General features: G+C 34.8%; 1 protein-coding gene across 2 annotated transcripts in view; it reads left to right on the forward strand.

Moving 5' to 3' along the window:
• The window catches only part of LOC107037112 (guanine nucleotide-binding protein G(I)/G(S)/G(T) subunit beta-1), a 28,600-nt gene continuing 2,751 nt past the window's right edge, over positions 1-25,849 (forward strand). Inside the window, exons 1-6 of one of the 2 annotated variants that reach the window (XM_015255482.1) lie at positions 1-575; positions 14,985-15,481; positions 19,458-19,603; positions 19,935-20,228; positions 22,028-22,229; positions 24,390-24,606. In XM_015255482.1, coding sequence (XP_015110968.1) covers positions 15,425-15,481; positions 19,458-19,603; positions 19,935-20,228; positions 22,028-22,229; positions 24,390-24,606 — 916 coding nt within the window. In that variant the 5' untranslated portion in view covers positions 1-575; positions 14,985-15,424. Of the gene's footprint in view, positions 576-11,819; positions 12,222-14,984; positions 15,482-19,457; positions 19,604-19,934; positions 20,229-22,027; positions 22,230-24,389; positions 24,607-25,849 lie in introns of those variants that run through there. The other variant, XM_015255484.1, reaches the window with a different exon arrangement.

The following is a 25,849-nucleotide window of genomic DNA, read 5'->3' on the forward strand; positions in this document are numbered from 1 at the left end:
TCCTCCCAGTGTGCCCGGGTTGTAGGCGAGTAAGATACAGCGGCCAGTAAAATCCGAGTGAATTGAAAAGAAAGAAAAAAAAATAGCAGAGGCCCCTGGAAAAGTCAGCGACAAGAAATAATAAAAAGGGAAAAATCCGTGAATCCTGGGGCGAAGGACAAATTTTCCATCGGAAGTGTAACTGAACTTGAGCATTCGTTAAAGGGAAAAAATTGTTCTGCGGTTGTTGGAACGCATTATCGGAGCCTTGCGGTGATATTTATCCCAGTTGTTTCCGTTTTTTATTATTTCTCGGAGACGTCTGAATGAAAAGAAAAAATAATTCGCGTTGATAATTGCATTGGTTAGCACTGGAAAATCGTTCGGCGGTGGATAATTTACAATTGAGATTAATTTGTGGTGTTGAGAGTGAAAATATTCGTTAATGTGAGTGATTTGAGTTGTGAAGGTGGATTTATTTAGTGGGAATATTGAGGGGGTGACGCTGTGATCGGGGCGAAGGGTGGAGTGAAGTTGACGTGATTATTTCGGAGTCATTTTGGGACAGGCACGGCTCCGCACGGGAGCATATCTAGGTAATGGTTTTTTATATTTTTGAAAATGAGTTTTTTTTTTGCGCAATTGTCGACGAGAGTGACAGACGTGGGCTGGGAATTTCGGAGCAGAATATTTCGGAGCAGAACTGTCGGGCTTTTTAAATCCGAGATGAAGTTTCGATTGTTTTTAACAATTGAGGGGTTTTTTTAATTGTTATGGGAAATCGATGGGTTTTTGCGGATACGTGCGAGGTTGGGGCCAGGATTTTCAGCTCCTGTAGTAGATTGTACCTGCAAACATGGCCGCCGCCTAGTCATCAATGTCTCTGTCAAATTCTTGAGGGGAAAACCGGAGATTTCAGAGTTTTATGAGATTTTTTAAAGCGTTATTCGATGTTTTTCGGTTTCGCATTGCGGGGAGCTGATTTTTATTCTTGATTGCTATTGAAATATTTGAAATTTTTTTTATTATCGGGTTTGAGAATTACAATGAGGTTGCAAAATTTATTTCATATTTTTTAGGGATTTTTTAATTGAAGTTTTCTATAAATTCGCCGGTAAAAAATCATAATTTCGACGGAATTTTTATTTAAATACTTCATTTCACAGGATTCAATGTCTCTGTCAAATTCTTAAGGAGAAAACCGGAGATCCCAGGGTTTTACGAGATTTTTAGAGAGAATCATTCGATGTCTTTTGATTTTGCATTTCGGGGAGTTGATTTTTAATATTGATTTTGACTGAAATTTTTTATTTCTTTTATTGTTAAAATTGAGGATAACAATGAGGTTTCAAGATTAATTTCACATTTTTTAATCAAAGTTTTTTATAAATTCGTGTTGTTCAAGTTTTCAAGGTCTCAATCTATTTGTTTTTTATTTTTCCACTTATTTTCGAAGCACTAAAGCTGAAAACTCGTCAGTAAAAATTCATAATTTCAACATACTTTTTATTTAAATACTTTACTTCGAGATTTTTGAAAATAATAATTCAACATTTTTCGTTGTTGCATTATAGGGAGTTGATTATTATTCCTGATTGTTACTGAAATTTTCCCATTTTTTAAATTATTGAATTTGAGGACAACAATAACGCTTCAATATTAATTTCATATTTTTTAATGAATTTTTTAATCAAAGTTTTTTATGAATTCGTTTTGTTCAAGTTGCCAAGGCCACAATTTATTTATTTTTCATTTTCAAAGTGTTTTCCACCCAATAAAACTGAAAACTCATCAGTAAAAATTCATAATTTCGACGGAATTTTTATCTGAATACATCATTTCACAGGATTCAATCAAAAAATATGTATTTCCTCATTCAGTCTGTACAAATATTTTGTTTCGATGTTCCACGAATTGTTTATCACCTTCAACTCGGTGAGAAATCAAACCCCGACGTATTTTCATAAGTAATCCTCACAGATATCTCAAAGACTCCAGTAAACACTTCATTTTTTCAACTCTAGGTAATGGATACGGAGAAATAAATGTACAGAAGCATCACTTTTCTCTTGCATAATGCGTGTACGCGTGTTCCGTGCGTGTGAGAGTCGATGCGCATGCGAAAAAAAAAATTTCAAATGCAGGAAATAGGGGCAGACGAGAGTCGAAGCAGACTTCGCATTAAAGTCAAATTTTTCGGCTGTTTTGGCGTCAGGAATTGATGGCGAGTATTCTCAGGGGAAAAAATCCCAGAGGAGGAGAAAATTTTCATTTTCTCCCTCGTGAAATCGTTGTTCTTCTTCTAGAGAAGTAATCAATCTATTTCTTCCTCGAATTTTCCTTTGTGATAATTTTTATTACCCGAGAGAATGCGGAAAATAGAGGAGGAGAATAATTCCGTTCTGTAAATAGTTTCATGTATTTTTTTTCCCATGCATGTAGTCATGAATATTGAGTTAATGTTCAAGTTATGGGTAATAGGAACGGCTGTTCTCATTGGTCCGTCAATTGATATGATGATGCTACAAGTACAGTCTAAATGACTTTAATTGCCAGCGGAATATCGTGATGAGCATCATGAATAAACCCTCATTTCATACAAATTGTCGGTGAAATATTTTTCCTACCGAATGGAAGCTTTGCAATCGTTCAAATTTAAGGATTTCCAGGTAGGGGGGAGTGGGGTAAAATGGACACTTTAGACTTTTGTTTTAATTACTCATAACTCAGAAACAAATTTATCAATTGAGCTCAGTTTAGGCTCATTACGAAGAGAAAGAATTATTCTTTGCACTGAAAAAAAATATGACGTTTTATCAACATTTCAACCCGTCATTAACATTTTAAATAAAGTCAAATGTGTCCATTTTACCCCAACCTCCCCTATCTTTTGCAGTTTGGTAGAGACCACACTATAGATTCAACCATTTTCAATCATCAAATTTGTCAATAAAATTGCATGAAAAAAATTGAAAAAATCATGAATATTCAACGTCATTCAAATTACATTTTACACAGAATTATTATTGTTTTATACATTCGGTGTTCATAAATAAATAATTGAAATTGTTTAAACTTTCGGTAAGCTAATTTTTTTGGGCGTGAAATCGATGTCTGGTAGAATTCTGAATATGAATAAATTTGTTACGATTCCGAACAAATGGCTTTTATGGTAAAAAACTGATTGTTTATGAATTATTTATAAATAATGCTCGTAATTTTAAAAAAATTGCAATGTTTAAATTATTTTATCAATTTTCCTCCAAAAGTAAACTTTTTAATTTTTTTTTCAGATTTTTAAAATGTTTTCTAACGGTTCAATATCTAGATTCAAATTCTGACCGACAAAGTTTAAATAATAAAATCGTTGTAAAATGTCTGGAAACTTAGGGTCAAATGGGGCTCAAATGAAAGCTCTGATGTTGGACTACAAAAGTAGAAAAGCATTTCAGTGGAGAAAAAATAGCTAAAGTACTTGGATATCCTCAAATTTTGATTTTTTGTATTATATCGACCCATCTAAAAAATTCGAAATTTCAATTTTTAGTTTAGCGAAAATCCAATTGTTCGCTAATGAATGGATGGAACTGAATCTTTTTTTTCAAATGTAGGTATTGTTGAGCCCTATCGATCGCCATTAATTAAAATTTAATTCATCGATTAATTTTTTTAATTTCCGAATTTTTTCGAAAATCGGTTGTCCCACGATAACAAAAAAAAATGTTCTGAACTGACTGAATGATGGCCTCAAAAATGAAGCTGAAACCAGCGAAAGATTCGACAGCAGAAGATTTGTCTTAGGCGAATCTAGGGGTCTATAAATGTTTTTTAGTAATGAACAAACTCTTTCGCACTTGAAAAATATTTGGATATGTGATTATTTGACTCTTCTACGCTTAAATATCCTCTAAATTGAATTTTCCGCTGACCAATATTCTGCTAGTTTCAGCTCCATGCTTCAAAAATTTGTTTGGATGCCCTTTTGACCGAGTTCGAAGATGAGGGCGATAGCAACAATCGTTATTTTGATTTATTTGAAAATTTGCAAAAATTTTGTATTTTTTGAAAATTAGAATTTCGGGAATATCTTTGAATATCGTGTTTCAAATGACTTCAACAATAGCATACGATATTTGTTTTAATGTCATGATTGTTGAAAATTTCGAATTTTTCCTGAATTTTCCTGAAAATGAGTTTTCGGATGGTTTTTTCAAATGTGATATTTCAAAATACATTCAAGTATTTATAAATAAAAATTTTCCATTAACATTTTATCGAAGGGCTGAGGGGAGAGATAGAACCGTAAAAAAGACAATCGGTTGTGTAGAAGAAAGGAATAATAAGAATAATGATGATAACATTCAATTAAGTTGAAAATCTGACAAAATTAGTTGAAAAGAAATCTTATTCAATTCAATCAAATGAAATAAACAATGAATCATACATGATAGAAGGAAATGGTGTGCAAAATAACCATTCGGAAGCATATTGCTAATTAATTAGAAAAATATCTATACTATGTGCAATACAAGATCAATTTCCTTCTCGTTTTTTTCGAAATTCAAATTTAAAAAAATAATTTGCAAAGAAACTTCATCTTCAATTTTAAATTAATTGACACATCATCAATATAACGGAAAAAGCACAAAATTAACGTTTAAATTTTGTAATTGTTATATAGATTAAATAAGGATTGCCCTGGGGAGATTTATTATTATTATTATTGTTGTTATTATTATTTAGGTGGTGGAACAAGAACCTAGTAAAGAAATTAAGATTCATCATGCAAAAATTCATCTTCTCTATTTCGTGGAAAAACATGAGGTATTCGATAGAGAATTCTATTGAACTTCAGTTGGAAATTCTATTAGTTTTTGTCCGATTCTCTTGAAGAATTCTGCAGCTTTACTGTGATGTTTTTAATAGGAAATATCCAATAGAAACTATTTTATAGAAAATATCGATAGAACTTGATTTTTCAATAAAATTTTTTTTATTGAGACATTTTTTATTGGAATTTCTAAACATGAATTCCACAAATTTCTCCTGTTTTTCTTTTTATTTATTGGAAAAAAATCAAACAAAAGAAAAGAGAAAATTTGAGTGGAAGAATTTCTGTAGAAAATATCTCAATGGAGTAAGTTGTATAGAAAAATTACATTCAATTGATTTCTTCTATAGAATATTGAATACATCCACTGACCATTTTCACTGAAAAGAAAACATGCAGATAAGCTGTAGAATTTTTCAATAGAATCTACGAAAAACTGATAGAAATGTTGATAAAAATCACATTGAATTTTCTAACGAACTCAATAAAAAATCAGACAAAAAGAAATTGGATTTCTGTGTAACTTCTATTGAAGAAATCCGCAGCTCTACTGCACTTTTTTAAATAGAAAATATCCAATAGAAACTACTTTCTAGAAAAATTGAATTCTATTGATTTTTTCAATAGTATCTGCCAAAAGCCAGTAAAAAATTCAAAAGAAATCCAATAGAATATTCCAGCGAATATTCTTCACCCGTTATTTTTCACCCATTGCAAAAGCGACGTACAATTGACTCATTTCCCTCGTCTCTCCGGACGTAAAAACAACAAATACCGTGCACCGGAAAAATTAAAGACCGGATTCCGCGAGACGGTTAGTAGGGCGATCATCGGCTAACCTCAAAGTCTCAAGGGTCAACGTATTTGGCATGGCTCTTACAACACGATGAACTCCCCTTCCCCCATTGCTCCTCTCTTGACGTTTGAAACGGCTCTTCCACATCCCCTTCTGAACCCCTCACTTCCCTCCGCACAATTCTACACTGTAACTACTATACGACTACAAAACCGGATGAACTGTCGCTTTCTGCGTCTGTTCTCATTTTTTTCCAACGTCTCTATTACATTTGGGTTATCGTGGACCGGTTGCGAGGCCATTTAAATTTTTTACGTCTCGAACTGTCATTCGAAATTTTTTAAGGAGGGAGGAGAAGGTTTCGCATGACAGTTTTTTAGAATGATTTTCAGTGTCCTCGGGGATTGGAATTCTGAGGGAGACATTCCTCTCCTGCGGAATTACGTTTCAGTAGATGTTAAATGTGGAAGTCAAAATCATGCATTTGTCACGAATAGTTTGTGACTTATCTTGCACATGGAATTTTTTGTGGAAGCATTTTCGCGTCAGAGATAGAGATAGAAGAAAAATACTTGAGACTATCGAAGTGAAAATTAGACGTGATCACGGGACAAGTAACATTAAGGGGTAACGGAATGCCGCCAATTTTCCAAATTTTTGAACAAATTTCCTGCCGAAAGTTACGGATATTTTTACAAATCGAAGCACATTAATCTCCAGGAGGCTATGATGGAGATCAATAGAGTTTAGGTTCAAATAACATCAATAACTTTGAGCAGGAAATTTGTTTGAAAATTTCGAGGAAACGGTGGCCTTCTGTTACCCCTTAAAGTATATCCCAAGACGATACCACCCAAAAGTTAGTCCCTATGGATTTCTGGAAAAAATGCTAAATGACTTAATTTATTGCATTCTCATTAGTTATCGAGTTTTTCTATCCTCATATGTTGTTGATGAAGGCAATAATAACTGTTTGAATCAAATACGAAATTATTTGTTAATTAATTTTTTGAATCAAATAATAAATTATTTCACATTTCCATTTTGTGGAGTTGAATATTGCAGAGACTATATACTAGAAAATTTTCCAAGAAATTCACCGTATTCGGAATTTATCAATTTACCACATATTCGTTTTTTAAGAACATCGTAAAAACACCGTTTCCTTATAAGGTAAAAAAATTGAGTTCAGGTGTATCCGAACTCAATACCACCCAGAAGTAATTTCCTATGGATTTCCGGAAAAAATTCGAAATTCTAACTTAATTTATTGCATTCTCGTAAGTTATTGTTTTTCTATCCTTATGTATTGTTGATGAAGGCAACAATAATTGTCTGAATCAAATGGGAAATTATTTATTAATGAATTCTTTGAATCAAATAAGAAATGATTTCACGAAATTTCTATTTTTTAGAGTTGAATATCGCAGAGACTATGTACTAGAAAATTTTATAAAAAATTCACCGTATTTGGAATTTATCAATCTACCACAGATTCGTTTTTTAAGAACATCGTAATAATAACCGTTTTCTCACAAGATGGAAAAATCGAGTTCGAGAGGACCCATAATCGCCGTTTGGCCTATGCGTCGCGTGCTAGAAACCCGCATTTCATTATTTGTTATCTCCTAAACTGTGTAGTACAACTAGTTAGAATTTTTTTCAATAGCTGGAGAATATTATAAACATTATCTATGAAAAACATGGGGACAATTGTGAGAGAAACTTTTTTTAGGGCTATGCCTTAAGGTATACCTGAAGACAATACCACCCAAAAGTTAGTCCCGATGGATTTCCGGAAAAAATTCTAAATTTTAACTTAATTTATTAAATTCTCATAAGTTATTGTTTTTTTATCCTTATGTATCGTTGATGAAGGCAACAATAACTGTCTGAATTAAATAGGAAATTATTTGTTAATGAATTCTTTGCATCAAATAAGAAATGATTTCACGGAATTTCCATTTTTTAGAGTTGATTATCGCAGAGACTATGAAAATTGTACAGAAAATTCACCGCATTCGGAATTTATCAATTTACCACAGATTCGTTTTTTAAGAACATCGTAAGAACCGTTTTTTTATAATATGTAAAAATTGAGTTCTGGGGAACCATAATCCTCGTTCGGCCCATGTCTCGTGTGCTAGAAGCCCGCATTTAATTATTTATAACCTCCTAAAGTTTGGAGTACAGCCAGTTAGAATTTTGTTTCAATAGCTGGAGAATATTATAAACATTATCTATGAAAAAACATGGGGACAATCGTAAGAAAAATCTCTTCTAGGGATATACGTTATGGGTCAAACGTTGTCGATATCACTTGAATAGAGGTAAAAATATATAATTGTCAAAAAAAAATTGAACGTAACAAAAATGAATGAAAATTATGGAGAAGTAAATAAATTGAAAGAAAATATTCGTATTAATCCTCTCTCGCATCTGACTTCACAGTTTAATAATATGAAAAAAAATTCTTCGAAATCGAAAGCGAGAGGATGTGACTAATAACCCTATGACGTACGATGAAATATCACATCCATTTTTTCCCGCCGGCGATACTCACTCTATTCTATACTAGTCTGCAGTTTGACTACTCCCCGGTCCATCGTAAAAGATGATAATTTTCTTTCTGAAAGAGGAAATCACTAAAAAATCATCAGGAACCCGCGACATTCATTGATAACATTTTTTGATAACTATGAAAAGTTCATAAAATGGGCGTTTCTACTCCCAGATCTACTACATCGTGCATTTCATTTTTATTGAATTCCCAATGATATTCCAATTAATTTTCCCAAAATAGCTGACGAACTCGCAGGATTTCTCCGTTTTACGCAACTTTAAAAGCAGGAAAAACAAATGTTGCATTAGTTTCACTGAGGAAAAAAATTTGCTCGGCCGAAAAACTGTATATTCCACGTAAGAATATTTGATGGAGTGGAACAGATTTACTTGAGGAAAATTAATCAACTTGATAGAAGAAAATTTAATATCTTTCACAAAAATTAAAGTTTTGTCGTGGCATCAAACATATCTCTAGGCGAATTCGAACTGTTGTCAGGAAAAAATATAATCTATTGTACAACAATCATTTGATCTGAGAGAACTCCATAGGTTTATACCATAGAAATAATACATTGACGAGGAAAGAATATTTTTTTCCCAAAAAAAATTGTCCCCTCGAAATTATTTAGTTTTTCCAATAACAAATTTGAAATTATCATTTATTCCATGGAAATTGTAAGTATTTATTGGACAAAGATATGCACTACTCAATAACATTCACTTGATAAAATCGGAGTCTCATATAATTCTCTGCAGAACCAATGTATTTACCCCAAAGACGTATAAATGTCTCACGAGAACAATTACACTACGAAAATTATCATGTTTTGGTGGAAACTTTCTTTTTTGTCCACAACTAAATTAATTCAACCCGACAAAGATCTCTTGACGGAACATATAATTTTTCAGCAGAACTAATTTTTTCTCAGTGTTCAAATCATTAAAATTAGATCAGCACATCTAAAAATAATAGTACTTCAGATATTTCTGACAAACATCCATCTCTTTTCCCAACATTTTCTCACTTTGACCTAAAGTTGGGTGATTCTCGCGTCGACGCGATGCATTCGGCAACTCCATCTACGTCACACAGTGACTGACGTCATTCACCTGCCCTCCTGTATTCATCTCTCTCAATCTCCCGTGGAGTGTTTAAAATCCCTCTCCTTCGACCTCGTATAACCGAGGGGTCGATATACTCCACAAAAGAATCACTGAATTTGTTCCCTGAATTTTATTACAAATTTTTCTTGCAATTTTTAATTCTACTTTTTGCATGTACATTAATAGTTCCGAATAATCATAATAAATTCGGGGACACGTGTGTACGTATTTACGACAGGTGCGTTTTCTGGACGGATAAAGGCCTTTAACCGTCGCTTGAGTCGAGCCAACTGTCGTTTTCTTCAAGGTTGGACGGAGCTGAGTGTAACTAGACTCCAAGGAAATTATGAAAATTTGAGATATGGAAGTTATTTTCAACGATTTGCGTTGAAGCGGCACAACTAACAAATATGCTTTAAAAATTTGATTTTTCTACAGAACTTATGTTGTTGGAATATTTTCTGTTTAAATTTCTCGCCTCCAGAAATATAGAGTGGAAGAAACTTGGAAAATGTTCCCCTGAAGAGATCTTTTGTCGTCTTGAATCAATTTACTTGTGGACAAAAAAGAAAGTTACCACCAAAAAATTATGATTTTCATTTTTTTAAATTCAATTTTTGTTAAAGATATTAAATTTTTTTCCATCGAGTTGGTTAATTTTCCCCAAGTAAATCTGTTCCACTCCATAAAATATTCTCACGTGGACCGTACAGTTTTTCGGCAGAGCTAATTTTGTCTCAGTGCAGTTTTTCGACCAAAAATATTCCTTTAAGATTGTCATCCACTAAATACCCTCACATACTGAGAAAAAATTAGTTCTGCCAAAAAATTATGTTCCCTCAAGAGATTTTTGTCGTCTTGAATCAATTTACTTGTGGAGAAAAAAGAAAGTTCCCACCAAAAGATGATAATTTTCGTAGTAGTAATTGTTCTCGTGAGACATTTATATGTCTTTCGGGTAAATACATTCGTTCTACAGAGAATTATATGAGGCTCCGTTTTTATCAAGTGAATGTTATTGAGTAGTGCATATCTTTGTCCAATAAACACTTATAATTTCCATGGAACAAATGATAATTTCAAGAGGAAACTACAATTTTCTTGCCGAAAACTGTGTTATTGGCAAAAATGAATAATTTCGAGGGGACAATTGTTTTTTTGGGAAAAAAATATTCTTTGCTCGTCAATGTATTCTTTCTATGGTATAAATCTATGGAGTTTTCTCAGATTAAATGATTGTTGTACAATAGATTATATTTTTTCCTGCCAATAGCTCGAATTTAGAGATATTTCTCATGATCACGACAAAAATTTAATTTTTGTGAAAGATATTAAATTTCTTTCTATCAAGTTGGTTAAGTTACCGCGAGTAATTCTGTTCCACTCCATGAAATATTCTCATATGGAACATACAGTTTTTCGGCAGAGCTAATTTCATTTTTTCTCTCCGTATAGTACCAAATTCAACAGATTTTTTCGATTGAATAGTTTTTATCGGGCATTTTCTATTAAAAAATGCGCAGTAAAGCTGCACAATTATTCAACAGAAATTCCATAGATTTTTTTATCGAATTCACCAGCGAAAAAAATTACAGCCCTTACCAAAAATGGAGTGCAAAAACTCGACCAATTCATGTGCAGGAATTCCCACCTAAAATGTCTCAATCGAAAAAATTGCACAGAGATATAAAATTCTACTGCTGTTTTCCACAGAATAATTCCTACCACAATTTTTCTCTTAAAAAACGCCCAGTAAAGCTGCGGAATTCCCTAAAAATTCCCCAGAAATTTCCATCAAATTCGGCCCCTCCTCCGAAAGTTCTTCGTGCGTGGTCTCCCCCATGCGACCGCTTCCCCCAAAAAAAAATTCCGGCCCTCAACCATTGACCCAACGCGCCCCTCCCCCTCCCATTAACACCCTCTCCTCAATTAACCCCTCTATTTTTACCAGGCAAACGACCGTCACCCCTCTCCCTCAATCGAACCGTTAAAAATTACTAAATCACTATAAACTAACCTCCAACCCCCACCCCTGGCGTTCTCATCGCGCCAGTTGATGTCTAATCGAACGTGTCCGAGGCCGGCCTGTGCTGTGTCGTGCCTCAGCAACCCCCATTAAAAAAAAACCCGTCAACAAAAAGGAAGAAAAGAGACTGAAAAAAGCCAGAGAAGATGGAACAACCTGTCACTCCGAACAATGGCGCTCGCGCTGATTGAAGGGCCGGCCGCCACGTGGCGCTGGATTCTCCCAGCGCTTTTTTTTTCGCACACCGACTCGCGTATTTCTCTGGGTGTGGTCTACCCCCGGCTCCATACCCACTGCTTCCTACCCCCCCCCCTTTCGCACTCCACCTTCCCCCGCCCACACCCCCACCCGCTCCAGGCCACTTCACGCTTTTCTCCATGAGCACTTGTCCGTAAATCCGCGTGGCGTCGCCACTCTATAGCGAAAGCTATAGGTATTCTCACCGAAAAGCTCACAATTCTCACTGGAGTGGGGGAGAAAGTCGCTCGGAACTCCGCAGTCACGAGTGGGGGGTCGTGCTTTCCTCATCGATTTCATTTTCACCGCGGAAAAAAAGGGATAAAGAATTGAGTTTTGTTAGCAACACGAGCGCCTCACCCAGTGGCTGGAGCATTCACTTCCGCGTTATTCAGAATGAATAGGACTTTGTACTCCTGAAGAACGAAAAAGCTCAATTTTTTTGAACTGATATTTTGCGAGTGGACAACTGTTTTCGGAGAAATTGTCATGTGTGACATGTCATCGCGGCCGATTGGATACCGGCGTGCGGGCACAAGCGATTTAATGAGCATCTGAAGTGAAGTTGAATCGTGAATTTCTCGGGGTGGAGGTCATACCCAAGGGCGGAATATCGCTGCGGGAATTGTCAGAGGTTATGAGGAAGTGAAAATGATGTCGTGACGACACGAGTCAGTGATAACGTGAGTTTAATAATTTCGTGAGGTCATTAATGGGGGATTGGGGGAGTTCGATGGTTCGATGACTGATGGAAATTGATTTGTAGGCACCGGGTTTGTTTCCAGGGTGGGGGGAGAACTGGCTTTTCCTGATTTATGTGGCTAACGCGCATGCGCACAACCCCGAGCATTAATTTCGATTAATTTTTCGGGTGGGAAAATTTCACGTCTTTTTAACTTCCCGTTTTCTGTTATTTTTCATGAGTGAGATAAAAAATTGGGCTGAATTGTTGTTTTTGAAAAAATTTGAAGAGTTGATATTGATTTTGTTGGTCGATTTTCATTCCTGAGAATTAGTCAAGATGATTGAATGGTAATTCCCGGAACATTTGATCATTAGTTTTCTCGAGGAATTAATGAAGAACAGTTGAAACGCAAAAGGAGAGTGAGTGGGCGTGGACCCTTGGCAAGGGTTCCGACCGGGTCATGGACATAGGCTTGAATCGCCATATAATTCGAACGAATCAACAGGTACCGAATGAAAAGTGAGATAATAGATTGCAGCTGATGGCCAAGTTCCAAAAAAATTTTATCCCCCTAATTTCTTATGAGACCTAATCGTTCATTTCACCGGTCAACACTGCCGTAATTGCTAGAAAAACGAGAGACGTAGACGAAAATTTTTCAGCCCGTGAATTTCTCATGATTTGACCGGTCATATGACGGTCATGTGACCGTTATTGACCGTGACATGAGACATTTATGATGGCTGTCACAGTTCCCCCTGCCCCGCCCCTTCTCTGTGACTGTCACAATTTTCTAAGAGAAATGACAGTCATTTTTCATCTATGAAGATGGTACTTTATATTTTCTTTATTAATTTTTGTTTAAATTCATTTCGTATTAGCCTACTGGGCATTGTGAAACGAAAATAGAGAACATTTTTCATCTACTAACGCCATTTTGTTGGACGCTTTTGCCTATCAGACTCGATATTCCGTTTTTCAATTAATTTTTCATAATCATTATCATTGCAAAAAGCAATACGACTGATGATCATCATATGTCCCAATTTATTAATTGTTGAATTTTCACACTACAATAAATGATTTGCTTATGTTTGGATTCCTATGCTCACTGAATAAGATCTTAATCATAATTACAATTGAATTCCTTCTAGAACCCACTTTAAAGTGTGAATTTCTGGAATTCAATGTTTGTTGAGTCTCAGGTAAAAGTGTGTGCCCGCACTGTTATCAATTTTTAGTTAGTTCATACGGTAATTCAATTAATCTGTTGTTCATCTCATCAATATAATTCGATGCTTAGAATATTGTCATCTCGTGTTTTCAGCACCAAATTAAAAATTAAAACTATATTCGGAATATTGAGTCTGCTTCTTTTTATTCATATCAGAATTTTTGTATTTGGATATTAATATCATTTCTTCAAAGTGAAAAAATCGATCATCATTTTCACTATATTGCATTCAGATTCTCCTATCCTTAACGTAAAAAATGGGAGATAATCTCATAATTCTAATCAACTTTGTTCGAAGAAAACCTTAGTAAACGCAATATTAAGAAAATAGAATTAATCTATTTTCCTCTGACCGAAATGATTTGGACAATTATGGTTCGTTTATTCATGTTTCATAGAATGGCATTCAATTCTCTTTTGTTTGCTAGGCGGGCTTCATGAAAATTCGACGCAAGACGATTGCACTCATGAAAGGCAGTGTCTATTCACACGCTCCACGGTAACTTTGACCGTGGATATACGGGACGTTCTCCCGTGGATTCAAGGTAATTTCTACCGTGGATATATGGGAGACCGAAGACCCTCAACTTTTACTTCTCAAATTAAATCTAGACAATAAACGAGACACATCGAATCAATTGATAATTGATATGGAGATAGTAGACTAGTAAACAATTTTCTCGAATACGAATATCAGTATAGATTAACGCAAATAAAAAATGAAATAAATAATTGACTACACGCAAATAAAATATGAAATGAATAGTTTTTTACATTTTATGTGAACGTTTTCTTAACGATATTCATATTTGTCTAATGGGGTCTGAATGCAGGAGTGGGTACCGAAATATAGTGTAAATGATTTTAAGAGTGATCTCCCAACCAGGGGAGACTCCTACTAGAGTTGGCACAACTCTGGTTTTCAACTCTGAAACCAGAGTTGTGCCAACATTGTCCAGTCGGCTCTAGGAGTCTCCCCTGGTCAAAAAATCATCCTTAGAGACATTTGCACGCCATTTCGAAACTCGCTCTTCAATTCGGGGCCAAAAAAAACATTCACATCTTGTCCGACATCTCTGCTATGAACTCTGATTTTCAATCTGAAACCAGAGTTGAAAACCAGAGTTCATAGCAGAGATGTCGGACAAGATGTGAATATTTTTTGGCCCCAAATTGAAGAACGAGTTTCGAAATGGCGTGCAAATGCCTCTAAGGATGATTTTTTTAACAGGGGAGACTCCTACCGTGACAGCCATCATAAATGTCTCGTCATGTCACGGTCAATAACAGTCACATGACCGTCATATGACCGGTAAAATCATGAGAAATTCACGGGCTGAAAAATTTTCGTCTACGTCTCTCGTTTTTCTGCGAGATATTGCCCATGCCTTTTATTTAGAAACTATGTAGATAAAACTATTGTTTTTATTTGTGACAATAAATTGTTCGAAAATTTGTGCTCCACATGACCGTCATAAGACCGTAATTTTGCATATCTAATAGCGGCATTTCTTTAATTGGTTTCAGGGGTGGCAACGACCGCGCTAGAAGGTGCCGAAGAAGGTGGTGGCGCGTGGGTCGTCTGGAGGAAGAAAAAACGCAAGAGGATTGGCTCTATCGTCACAATTACCACAAAAGTATTTTCATAAAATACTTGTAGTGTTATTTTTATCACGTAAATACAATAACCAAGTGTTTTCATGTCATTGTAAACGTCGAAAAGACACCGGAAAGTGGAGAAGAAGGTGGAGATAGAGTGTTGGACGTTGCCTGCTCCGTATCAATAATCATTACTTTCAAATAAGACATACGTCATTCAATTTATAATCGAACAAGTAATTTTCAAGTTCATTTTAAAATTAACGTAAGAGGGAGAATACGAGTGATTGGAGTAAAAGGATAAAAGCTCGTCCAAACGTTGGAGTAGAATTATCAAGTGAGGACGAGTTGTCACAGGTGATTCAATCATGAACGAATTGGATAGTCTTCGTACGGAGGCGGAAACCCTCAAAAATGCCATTCGGGTGAGTTGTCTAAAATTAGTTTAAGAGTATTCTTTGTTTTTATTTTTTTAGAGACAGAGTTCTACTAATTTATAAAAAAACTGTGATGACATCTTTTTTGTAAATTAATATCACTGGAGAACAGTTGCAGTTTCAATTCCTTCACACGTATGCCGCTGACTTTTGTATGGGCAGAGGTTTCATTTATTATCTTGACATGAGTTTGAGCTTTCATCTTGTCACATATCTAACCTTTATTTTGACAGATACTTGAGCTTTTATTTAAAATATAATTAGCTTTTATCTTGATGTGAGTTTGAGCTTTCATCTTGCCATGTGTTCAAAGTTTTATCTGCAAGAATTTGAACTTTTACTTCGAGAGAAGCTCTAACCTTTATTTTGACAGATACTTGAGCTTTTATCTGGGATATAATTCGCTTTTATCTTGACATGAGTTTGAGCTTTCATCTTGTTACATATTCAAACTTTTATCTGCGAGAACTTAAACTTTTACTTTGAGAGAAGCTCTAATATTCATTTTGGCAGATAATTGAATTTTGATCTGGAATAAAATGAGCTTTTATCTCGTAAAAACTTGAAATTTTACTTTGACTTAAGCTCTAAGCTCTATTTTGACAGGAACTTGAGCTTTAAGCCTGTCATAAATATAAGTTTTTAGCTCTATTGACACTCTAACATTTATCTGACAACAATCTAGATTTTTTATCTGGATAGAAACTTGAGCTATTTTAACCCATAGTTTCAACTTTAATATTGACAGAAGCTTGTCCTTCTATCTTGACAGAAATCGTATTTTTTATTCTATCAAAGCTTGAGGCTTGATTTCTTATTTACTGAACCCATCAGTCAAAAGTCTTACGATCCATTTGTCTCAGTAGTGCAAAATTCTGGGCTTTTTCAAATCCATGCTCAAGCTTTTACCGGTTTTCATGAGCTTCTGGAAGATAAACTACAAAAATTCCTCCACCAGAGCAAATTACACCTGTCTTCAATGGAAGAAAAACTTCAATTTCAATTCAACATTGAAATTTTTCATCTGAATACGAAAATAGTGTTAGGTTTCTCGTCTTACCGTGAGCTTTTGACGTGCTGTCCGTCCTCTTCAGTTGCACTATCAGAGATTTTAATTAGTTTCAACTCCAGTAGTTCAACGTCAAAATATGAGAAGTCCTCAAAGATCAATGGAGAGTTTCTGATGCAAGAGCTTTCCGATGGATTTGACAGAGCTTTTAATGAAGATTTCATGACTCTCTGAAGACGAATGAATCGCCGTATTTTAATTAGTTTCTCGTGTGCTTCTCAATCCCTAGAATAACAAGCATTCAATTATACTTGTGTATCACTTCGTGAGATTTTATGTCGAGCTTGACAGTTTTGAAATCTTGGAAAAAACGAGATCAATTTCATGATTTGATCGATGAAGATTTCCCACTGAAATTCCATGGAATTTTGTCATTGCAAAAATTAGTTGAAACTGTAAATTTCAATTTAATTTAATGAAAATTCAGGGAAATCTCTCCTTGAATTCCGGATTCCTCTGAATTAAATATCAGGGAATCCCGTCAAAATTCCCGAAATTTCGCGCATTTCAAACAGAATTCCATAAAAATTCAAGGGAATTTGGGAGTGAATATTCATCTTCACCTAAAAATTCATGTAAATTGTGGAATTTCTGTCTTTTTGTCGCTAAAAAATTGTGGCTTTACTTGGGGTTTCATGGAAACTTGAAATTCCCTTGACTTTTCCCTTTTTCCCCACAATTTCAGTGTATTTAACATTAGTTCAAAAAAAAAGCTCAATGAAAAAAACTTTCAAAAAAATTTCCAAACAAGGCAGCTTAATGAGCTTTACGAGAGCGTTTCAATGAATTCATCAAGTGCTTATATTTAACGTACACATTGTCCCGAATTTCGAGCTCCACAAAATTTTAATTGAGCCTTCGAAAGCTCCAACCCCAAAAAAAGAACACGAGTTGACGTACTTAAAAAACCCTTTCTCGCTGTTAATTAACACATTCCATCGACAAACGGAAAATTGGAGAGAGAATTTGGTATCAAAAGCAATAGCTGACAGATATACGTGGCATATGAAAGCTATCCCACTCCGATCAGTGATCAATATTTCAGCTAAATTCAATGAGGGAAAAAAGTCGGATAAAAAAGCTCAGTAGGAAGTTTCTCGTGGAATTTCCAATTTCCGAATTTTCCGCTCTCTGTCGATTTTAACAATAAAATCTCTTTTTTTTCACACGAACGTCGAAGATCTTCTCGATGATCTGATATGACAGCAAGATTTTTCGCTCTACCATGAGAATTCTAATGAATTGAAGCTGTATAAGTCGATGGATGGTGGTTGCTGGTTATTGGTGTTGGCAACCCGTAGAAACCACTGTAGTAGTGGTAGTAGGGCGCGGCATAACGGTCGCTTCTCTCCTCTGATCAATACGCCACCATCCCTCTTTCTCACGCTTCTACTCGTGCTTTCTCTGTTACACTTGAGGACCGAAAAAAAAATCCCTCTATTTTTTTTCCTCTCTGGATTATACAAGTGTCCGTATTCTCAATGTCGAAGCACTTTATACATTTTTTAGCACGCTTTTTCCCCCCGTAGTCTTACACCTCTCGACGGAAGTCAAAAATATCAGGAAAAATAAACAGCGCGGGGAAAACATCTTCGGGAATTACAGAATTCTTTCATTATCTCCAAGAGTCGTTCCTGTGCGGGGATTTACGTAGTTTTTGCATCCGAATGGAAGCATTGTTAGTGTCCGATTTTCACATTCTCTAATTGTGATTGGAAATGATGTAGAATGGTCTGAAACGTAAAAATACGAAGTTTGGTGACTATGTCTGTATGTGGCCACGTCCACCGCCACCTTCTCTGAAATTTTGTCAGATTATAGGTCTTAATGAAGACTAATTCTGTGCAAAATTTCAGCTCGAACGATCTAATAGTTTTTGAGAAAAAGCCATTCGTTTTTAAATCGTTTTCCACAAATATCTTAAAAACTAGTGGACCGATTTCGATTTTTTTGTTCCCAAAATATTCGATTCGATGCCTTCTATCTAAATCAATCAAAACATATACACCCGCTCACACAAAGTTTTCACGATATTCCCGTTTTTCCGTTTTTTCATAGAAAAAACCTTGTAATCACTCTAGCTTGTGCAAAAATCGAGCTATCAACTTGATATTTGGACAGAATCTTTTTCTCATGATAACAACAGTTCGTATTGAAGATGGGATTAATCACATCAGTAGTTTCGAAGATATTCGAATTTTTCTGGAAAACTTTTATATGCAATATCTTCAAAACTCCATAACCGATTTCACTTTTTTTTTTCAAATATTTGTTTCGATGCCTTCTATCTAAATCAATCAAAACACATCAGTAGCGAAGTGGTAAAACGGTATAAGTCAATTTTGACTATTGACCAGTTGTCAATAAATATCTCGGAATCTAAGGGAGACAGCAAAATGTTTGTTATAACCTTTTTTGTAGAGCCGACTGAGAGCTGCAACAAAGGTAGTTACGAAAATGTCGCTATCTCCCTTAGATTCCAAAATATTCCTCAAAAACTCAACGGGGAAATAAGTCGACTTAAACCGCTTTACCATTTCGCAACTGATATATACCCGTTCATACAAAGTTTTCGAGATATTCCCGTTTATCTGTTTTTTTTTTCATAAAAAAAACTTTGCAATCACGCAAATCACGCGAATCTTGGTCAAAAATCGAGATATCAATTTGAATTGAGATTTTTATAGCCCATAGAGGTGGCAGTAAACATCTGGAATTTTTGCTGTTAGTATTGTAAAGCTATAAACTTTTGTAATATTTCAGACCATTCGGAAACCCGCCATCAATGTACTGATGGCGAATAAAAAATAAAACATCACTCAGTGACGTGCTCACTGTCACATGCTTGTTTTTTTAGTTTTGAGACTCTGTTATCATTCTTATTTTTGACTTTAGGATGCGAGGAAAGTGGCATGTGATACCAGCCTTGTACAGGCAACAGCGGGAATGGAACCCATTGGGCGGATACAAATGCGAACGAGACGCACATTACGTGGGCACTTGGCAAAAATTTATGCGATGCATTGGGGTAGTGATTCCAGGTAATTTCAACATGTTCCAACAGCTGTAGGTTGATTTTTCTCAAAATTTTGTTGAATGACGAAGATTTTTTGAAAGAGCTGTTGGTTTTCGATGAATGCCTTGAAATCTAAGGGAGATAGCGAAATTTTTGTCAAGACCTTTTTTGTAGCCCTCAATTCGTTCTACAAAAAAGGTCGTTAGGAAAATTTCGTTATCTTCCTTAGATTCGGTTTTACCGCTTCGCTACTGAAATGTCAAGAGGCATTTTTTAAAATTGCCGAAAGACATTGGTAATTGAAAATTGATAAATTGAATTGATAAATTATTTGTCAAAAAATATTGTACTTTCAGAAATTTGGTGTCAGCCTCTCAAGATGGTAAACTCATCGTGTGGGACAGTTACACCACAAATAAGGTACATGCAATACCTTTACGATCATCGTGGGTAATGACTTGTGCCTATGCACCATCGGGTAGTTACGTTGCTTGCGGTGGTCTCGACAACATATGCTCTATCTACAGTCTCAAGACGCGAGAAGGCAATGTACGAGTTAGCCGTGAATTGCCAGGACACACTGGTTATCTATCGTGCTGTCGATTTCTAGATGACAATCAGATTGTCACAAGCTCTGGCGATATGTCTTGGTGAGGAGTTTTTCATACTAGCGCCCTGCCATTATGCCCTTTCTCATATATTCCTATAGATCAGATGTTGAATTTTCTTATTACAATCAATGATGTGATCGTGTTCTAATTCCTGCGCTCACTGAATGAGATCTTAACTATAGTTACAATTCAATTCCTTCTAAAACACACTTTAGAGTGTGAATTGCTGGAATTCAATGTTTGTTGATATTCTGGTAAAAGTGTGTGCCCACACTGTCATCAATTTTTAGTTAGTTCACACGGTAATTCAATTAATTTGTTGTTCATCTCATCAATATAATTCCGTGCTTAGAATATTGTCATCTCGTGTTTTCACCACCAAATTAAAAATTAAAACTTCATTTGGAATATTGAGTCACAGCTTCTTTTTATTCATATCAGAAATTTTGTATTTGGATATTAATATTATTCGTTCAAAGTGAAAAAATCGATCATCATTTTCACTATATGTATTGCATTCAGATTCCTATTCTTAACGTCAGAAATGTGAGATAATCTCATAATTCTAGCTATTAATTTTATTAATACTCAACTTTGTTCGAAGAAAACCTTAGTAAACGCAATATTAAGAAAGTAGAATTATTCTATTTTCCTCTGACCTAAGTGATTTAGACAATTATGATTCGTTTATTCATGTTTCATAGAATGGTATTCAATTCTCTTTTGTTTGTTAGACGGGCTTCATGAAAATTCACCGCAAGACGATTGTCTTCATGAAAACCGCCTTACTATCTCCATTCGTTCGTGATATTGCCCATGCTTTTTTTTAGAAAAGGTTTTTTATTTTTGAAGGCAGGACATTCAACGCCATTTTTTTGCATTCCCACAAATTGATTTATACCGCATTTCAGTCCAAAATATGAGGTGAAATAGTAGGGTGAACAGGCTAATAGCTGGACTCGGGCCAATACCTCGACGTTTTCATCTTTTATTGAATATTCTATAAATAATAGAATGAAAACTCTACGGATTATTATCATTATCAATAATAACACTTATGTATAATCACGTGATGGAATTTTTTTTTCGAAATATCAACATTACAGCAAGAAAAAAAAATATTCGGGAGGTACAGTGGTAGGTGGTGTGGCGCTGCAATTTGCTAAGCATCAGTAACAAAGTCTCGTGGAAAAAAAAAGTTCTCTTCCGAAAGACTCAGATGTGGGAAATAGCACAATATTTTCAGGAGGAGAATCACATCCCAAAGATTAAGAATCTATTTGGCCTTGTGTTTCTTCACATTCAATAAAACAAAATTCCCATTTTTGTATAAACTGGATGACAATTCTATATTCCTCCAGACCGCCCATGTATTGGCCATCCACCGTCCATCTATTGGGCCTAGCGTCCAGTTATTGCGGATTTTGACGATATCCCACTTTTTCCATTATTTATTTAATTATTCTTCTCTGTATTTTTTCCACTTCAAATTATTGTTTTTTTCCAATTCACATATTCCTTCAGGTCTAGAACTCATTTTTTATTCATTCAGCTACTTCATCGATTTTAAATCCTTCAATGAAATTCAACATTTCCTTAGCCGTCCAGCTATTTTAGCCTGTTTACCCTAGTTCTACACAAAAATTTGAAACAAATCTCTTGGAAATTTCATCAGCATCAAAAGAACTCTGAAATTTCCTCCTAGAAATCCACATTCTCAAAAAAACTGACATTTCACATTTCATCCCTTGGCCCCAACCGTGAATTCTACTTCCTCCATCCTCTCTGGACCCTTCAATAATTGCTGGAGAACATAAAAATAATTTATTTGATTGCAGTGCTCTGTGGGATATCGAGACTGGCCAGCAGTGCACCTCATTTATCGGTCATACCGGCGACGTTATGTCGCTGTCATTGGCACCAGACATGCGCACATTTGTCTCAGGTGCATGTGACGCTAGCGCTAAATTATGGGACATTCGTGAGGGCTCGTGCAAGCAAACTTTCCCCGGCCATGAGAGCGATATCAATGCCGTTACGGTAAATATAATTCATTATTCGGAATGTTCATTTGCAATTTCCCTCGATTATTCGAAATTTCTCATGACAGTAGGAGGGGATTTTCTCCTTGATCCTTGATCATGATCCTTTCTCCTTGATCATATGGCTATTGTCATTCTTTAACGAAATAGGCGGGCAATTTCTCTTTTATTGCACGTAGCACGGTTATTTTTGCTGTATGTATAATTCATTATTTATTCAATTTTATTAAATTGAATAAGATTTCTTTTCAACTAATTTTGTCAGATTTTCAACTTAGTTAAATGTTATCATCATCATTATTCCTATAATATTCCTATTATCATCATTATTCCTATTATCCCTTTATTCTATATAACCGATTGTCTTTTTTACGGTTCTATCTCTCCTCTCAGCCCTTCCATAAAATTTTGATAGAAAAATTTTATTTACACATACTTGAATGAATTTGATACATTACATTTGAAGAAACCGTCAGAAAGCTCACTTTCAGGGAAATTCATGAAAAATTTGAAATTTTCAACAATCATCATAAAAATCTAATCAATCAATATAGCTATCGTAATCATCTTTCAACTTCGAATTGATGACATTAAAACGAACATTTTAAACTATGATTGAATTAATTTGAAGGATGATATTCAAAGATATCTCCGGAATTCAGATTTTCAAAAAATACAAAATTTTTGCAAATTTTCAAATGAACCAAAATAACGATTATGGCTATCGCTTTCACCTTCAAATTCGGTCAAAAGGACATCCAAACAATTCTTTTAAGACATCATTCAATCAATTCAGAACATTCTTTTAGTTATCATGGGAGAACAGATTTTCAGAAAAATTACAAAATTTTAAAAACTAATCGATGAAGGAAGTAGAATCATGGGAAATGTGAAGAAACTAATAAATTGCACTAGATTAATGTTTTACAAATGTAATAATGTGGTTAGAGTTCCCAACATGTAATACTTCAGAGAATAATATGACTATATACTCAATTGTCAAGGTATGATGAAGTCATTCTTGTACACTGAGAAATAAAATTACTTTTGCCAAGAACATTTACTAACTACAAGAAAATTGACACATGTCTTATGCAGATATTTATATGTATTTCCTTGTGGCAAGTAAATATACTTGGCAAAAGCATTTTTTTTCCAGTGTATATGTTCTGTGGGCGACTGACGGACTTGCGGCTGTCGGTCTTTACTTTTGTTTTTTATATAAAAATGAACTTTGAATTTCTGACGTTTATTAATGTACGTTTCGTAGTATTTTATTACTTCCAGAAGCCTAAGGCAGCTTAAATTACAAGCGAAACGTCGCGATTTGACAATAATCTAGTGCAGTTTATTGTTTGCTCCACATTCCCCATGATCCTACGTCCTTGATATTAACTACGGAGATGAATAATAATTTCACTAATCGATGAATTAAATTTTAATTCATGGCGATTGATAAGGCTCAACAATACCTACATTTGAAGAAAAAAAAATCAATTCCATCCATTCATTAGTGAACAACTGAAGAAAAACTTTGTTACATACGTACACACAAACACACACGTACGAGCAAGGTCTAAAAATCGGATTTTCGTAGTCCAAAACTTGAAAATCCAAAACTTAAATTTGAACGATTGCAAAGCTTCGATTCGGAAGCAAAAGGAGTGATCGTGAGGGTCACTGATCTCAAGGGTTGTGATGAGGGTATTCTTTGGCTCAACAAATGCTCAAAAAAGCCCTAAACCAAAATTCAGTAGCGAAGTGGTAAAACGGTTTAAGTCGACTTACCTCTTCGTTGAGTTTTCGAAGAATGTCTCCGAATCTAAAGGAGATAATGAAATTTTCATAATGACCTTTTTTCTAGAGCAAATTGAGTGCTACAAACAAGATTTTAACAAGAATTTACCTATCTCCCTTAGATTCTGTGATATTCACTAAAAACTGGCCAATAGTCAAAATCGACTTGAACCATTTTACCACTTCGCTACTGAATTATCAGTAATCTGAAATATTATAAATTATCAATTCCATAATTTTTGTGCCATTGAATCACTCATTTTCCATTCTCTATCTCCTTGCAATTTGTGAACAAGGTGCTGACGTTATCGCAGATATTTATTGCAGTAAAGAAAATCAATTAATCACTTTTTTCCAACAGTTCTTCCCCAATGGATGGGCATTTGCGACGGGTTCAGACGACGCCACATGCCGATTGTTCGACATACGTGCCGACCAAGAATTGGCAATGTACAGTCACGATAACATCATCTGCGGTATCACGAGTGTTGCATTCAGCAAGAGTGGAAGACTCCTCTTAGCTGGATACGATGATTTCAATTGTAATGTCTGGGATTCCATGAAGAGTGAACGTGCAGGTACGAAGACATTACCATTTTTCACTGCAATATTATTATATTTTCTATCTTTGCATGAGAGAAGAGAAGTATTCCAAATTGTCCTTCTCAATTGCAGTAGAATAATCATCAACAGAGTAGTTTATGTAGCAGAAAATTCATATTTGCAAATTCATTTCAATGAAAATGACCGTAAATTGAAAAAAAAAAAAATTCGACTGGGTTGTTGGTCGCTCGCTCCCATTGCGGGTGGGTTGAAGTGGGTGTGACCCATTACGGGTCGAACCAATAGCTTTCCGACCAATGGTCTTTCCTTCATTCATTAGAATTAGATTTTTCTATACAACTTATTCTATTGAGATATTTTCCATTTAATTTACTCGGCTCAAATTTTCTAAGTTTTTCTGTTTGATTTTCTCTATGAAAAAAAAAAGAAAAAAGAATGAAAAAAAATAACACTTTAGTTAATGTTAAGGGATTTTTTCCCCACACTGAGATAAAAAATTAGCTCTGCCGAAAAATTATATGTTTCACGTGAGAATATTTGATGGAGTAGAACAGATTTAGTCGAGGGAAATTAACCAACTTGGTAGAAGAAAAATTAATATCTTTTCCAAAAATTAAATCTGTGTCCTAATTATCAGAAATATCCCTAAACAAATTCGAACTGTTGTCAGGAAAAAATATAATCTATTCTACGACAATCATTTGATCTGAGAGAACTCTATAGGTTTATACCATAGAAAGAATACATTGACGAGGAAAGAATATTTTTTTCAAAAAAAAATTGAAATTATAAGTGTTTATTGGACAAAGATATACACTTCTCAATAACATTTATTTGATAAAACCGGAGCCTCATAATTCTCTGTAGAACGAATGTATTTACCCGAAAGACATGTACATGTCTCACGAGAACAATTACTATTACAAAAATTATCATGTTTTGGTGGAAACTTTCTTTTTTGTCCACAACTAAATTAATTCCACACGACAAAAGATCTCGTCAGCAGAAATTTTTTCTCTCAGTGGATTAAAGTATAACTATAACTCAAATTTTGAAGATTAAAATCCGAAATAAGTTCCAAACCGAAGCTGAAACATTATACTTGAGTTCTGTTCTCAATCAACAGTCTAATATTATTTTAAATAATCAATTTAGAAATGCCAAAATAACACAGTCTCATTAAAAAATGCACATTTCAAGTTCAGAGAGAAGATTGAAATCTAGAAAAAAATTTAGAAACGCCCTAGTGAAACGAGA

The sequence above is a fragment of the Diachasma alloeum genome, unplaced genomic scaffold, assembly GCF_001412515.2.
Source record: "Diachasma alloeum isolate Michigan unplaced genomic scaffold, Dall2.0 Dall_scaffold_00213, whole genome shotgun sequence".
NCBI classification, from domain to species: Eukaryota; Metazoa; Arthropoda; class Insecta; order Hymenoptera; family Braconidae; genus Diachasma; species Diachasma alloeum.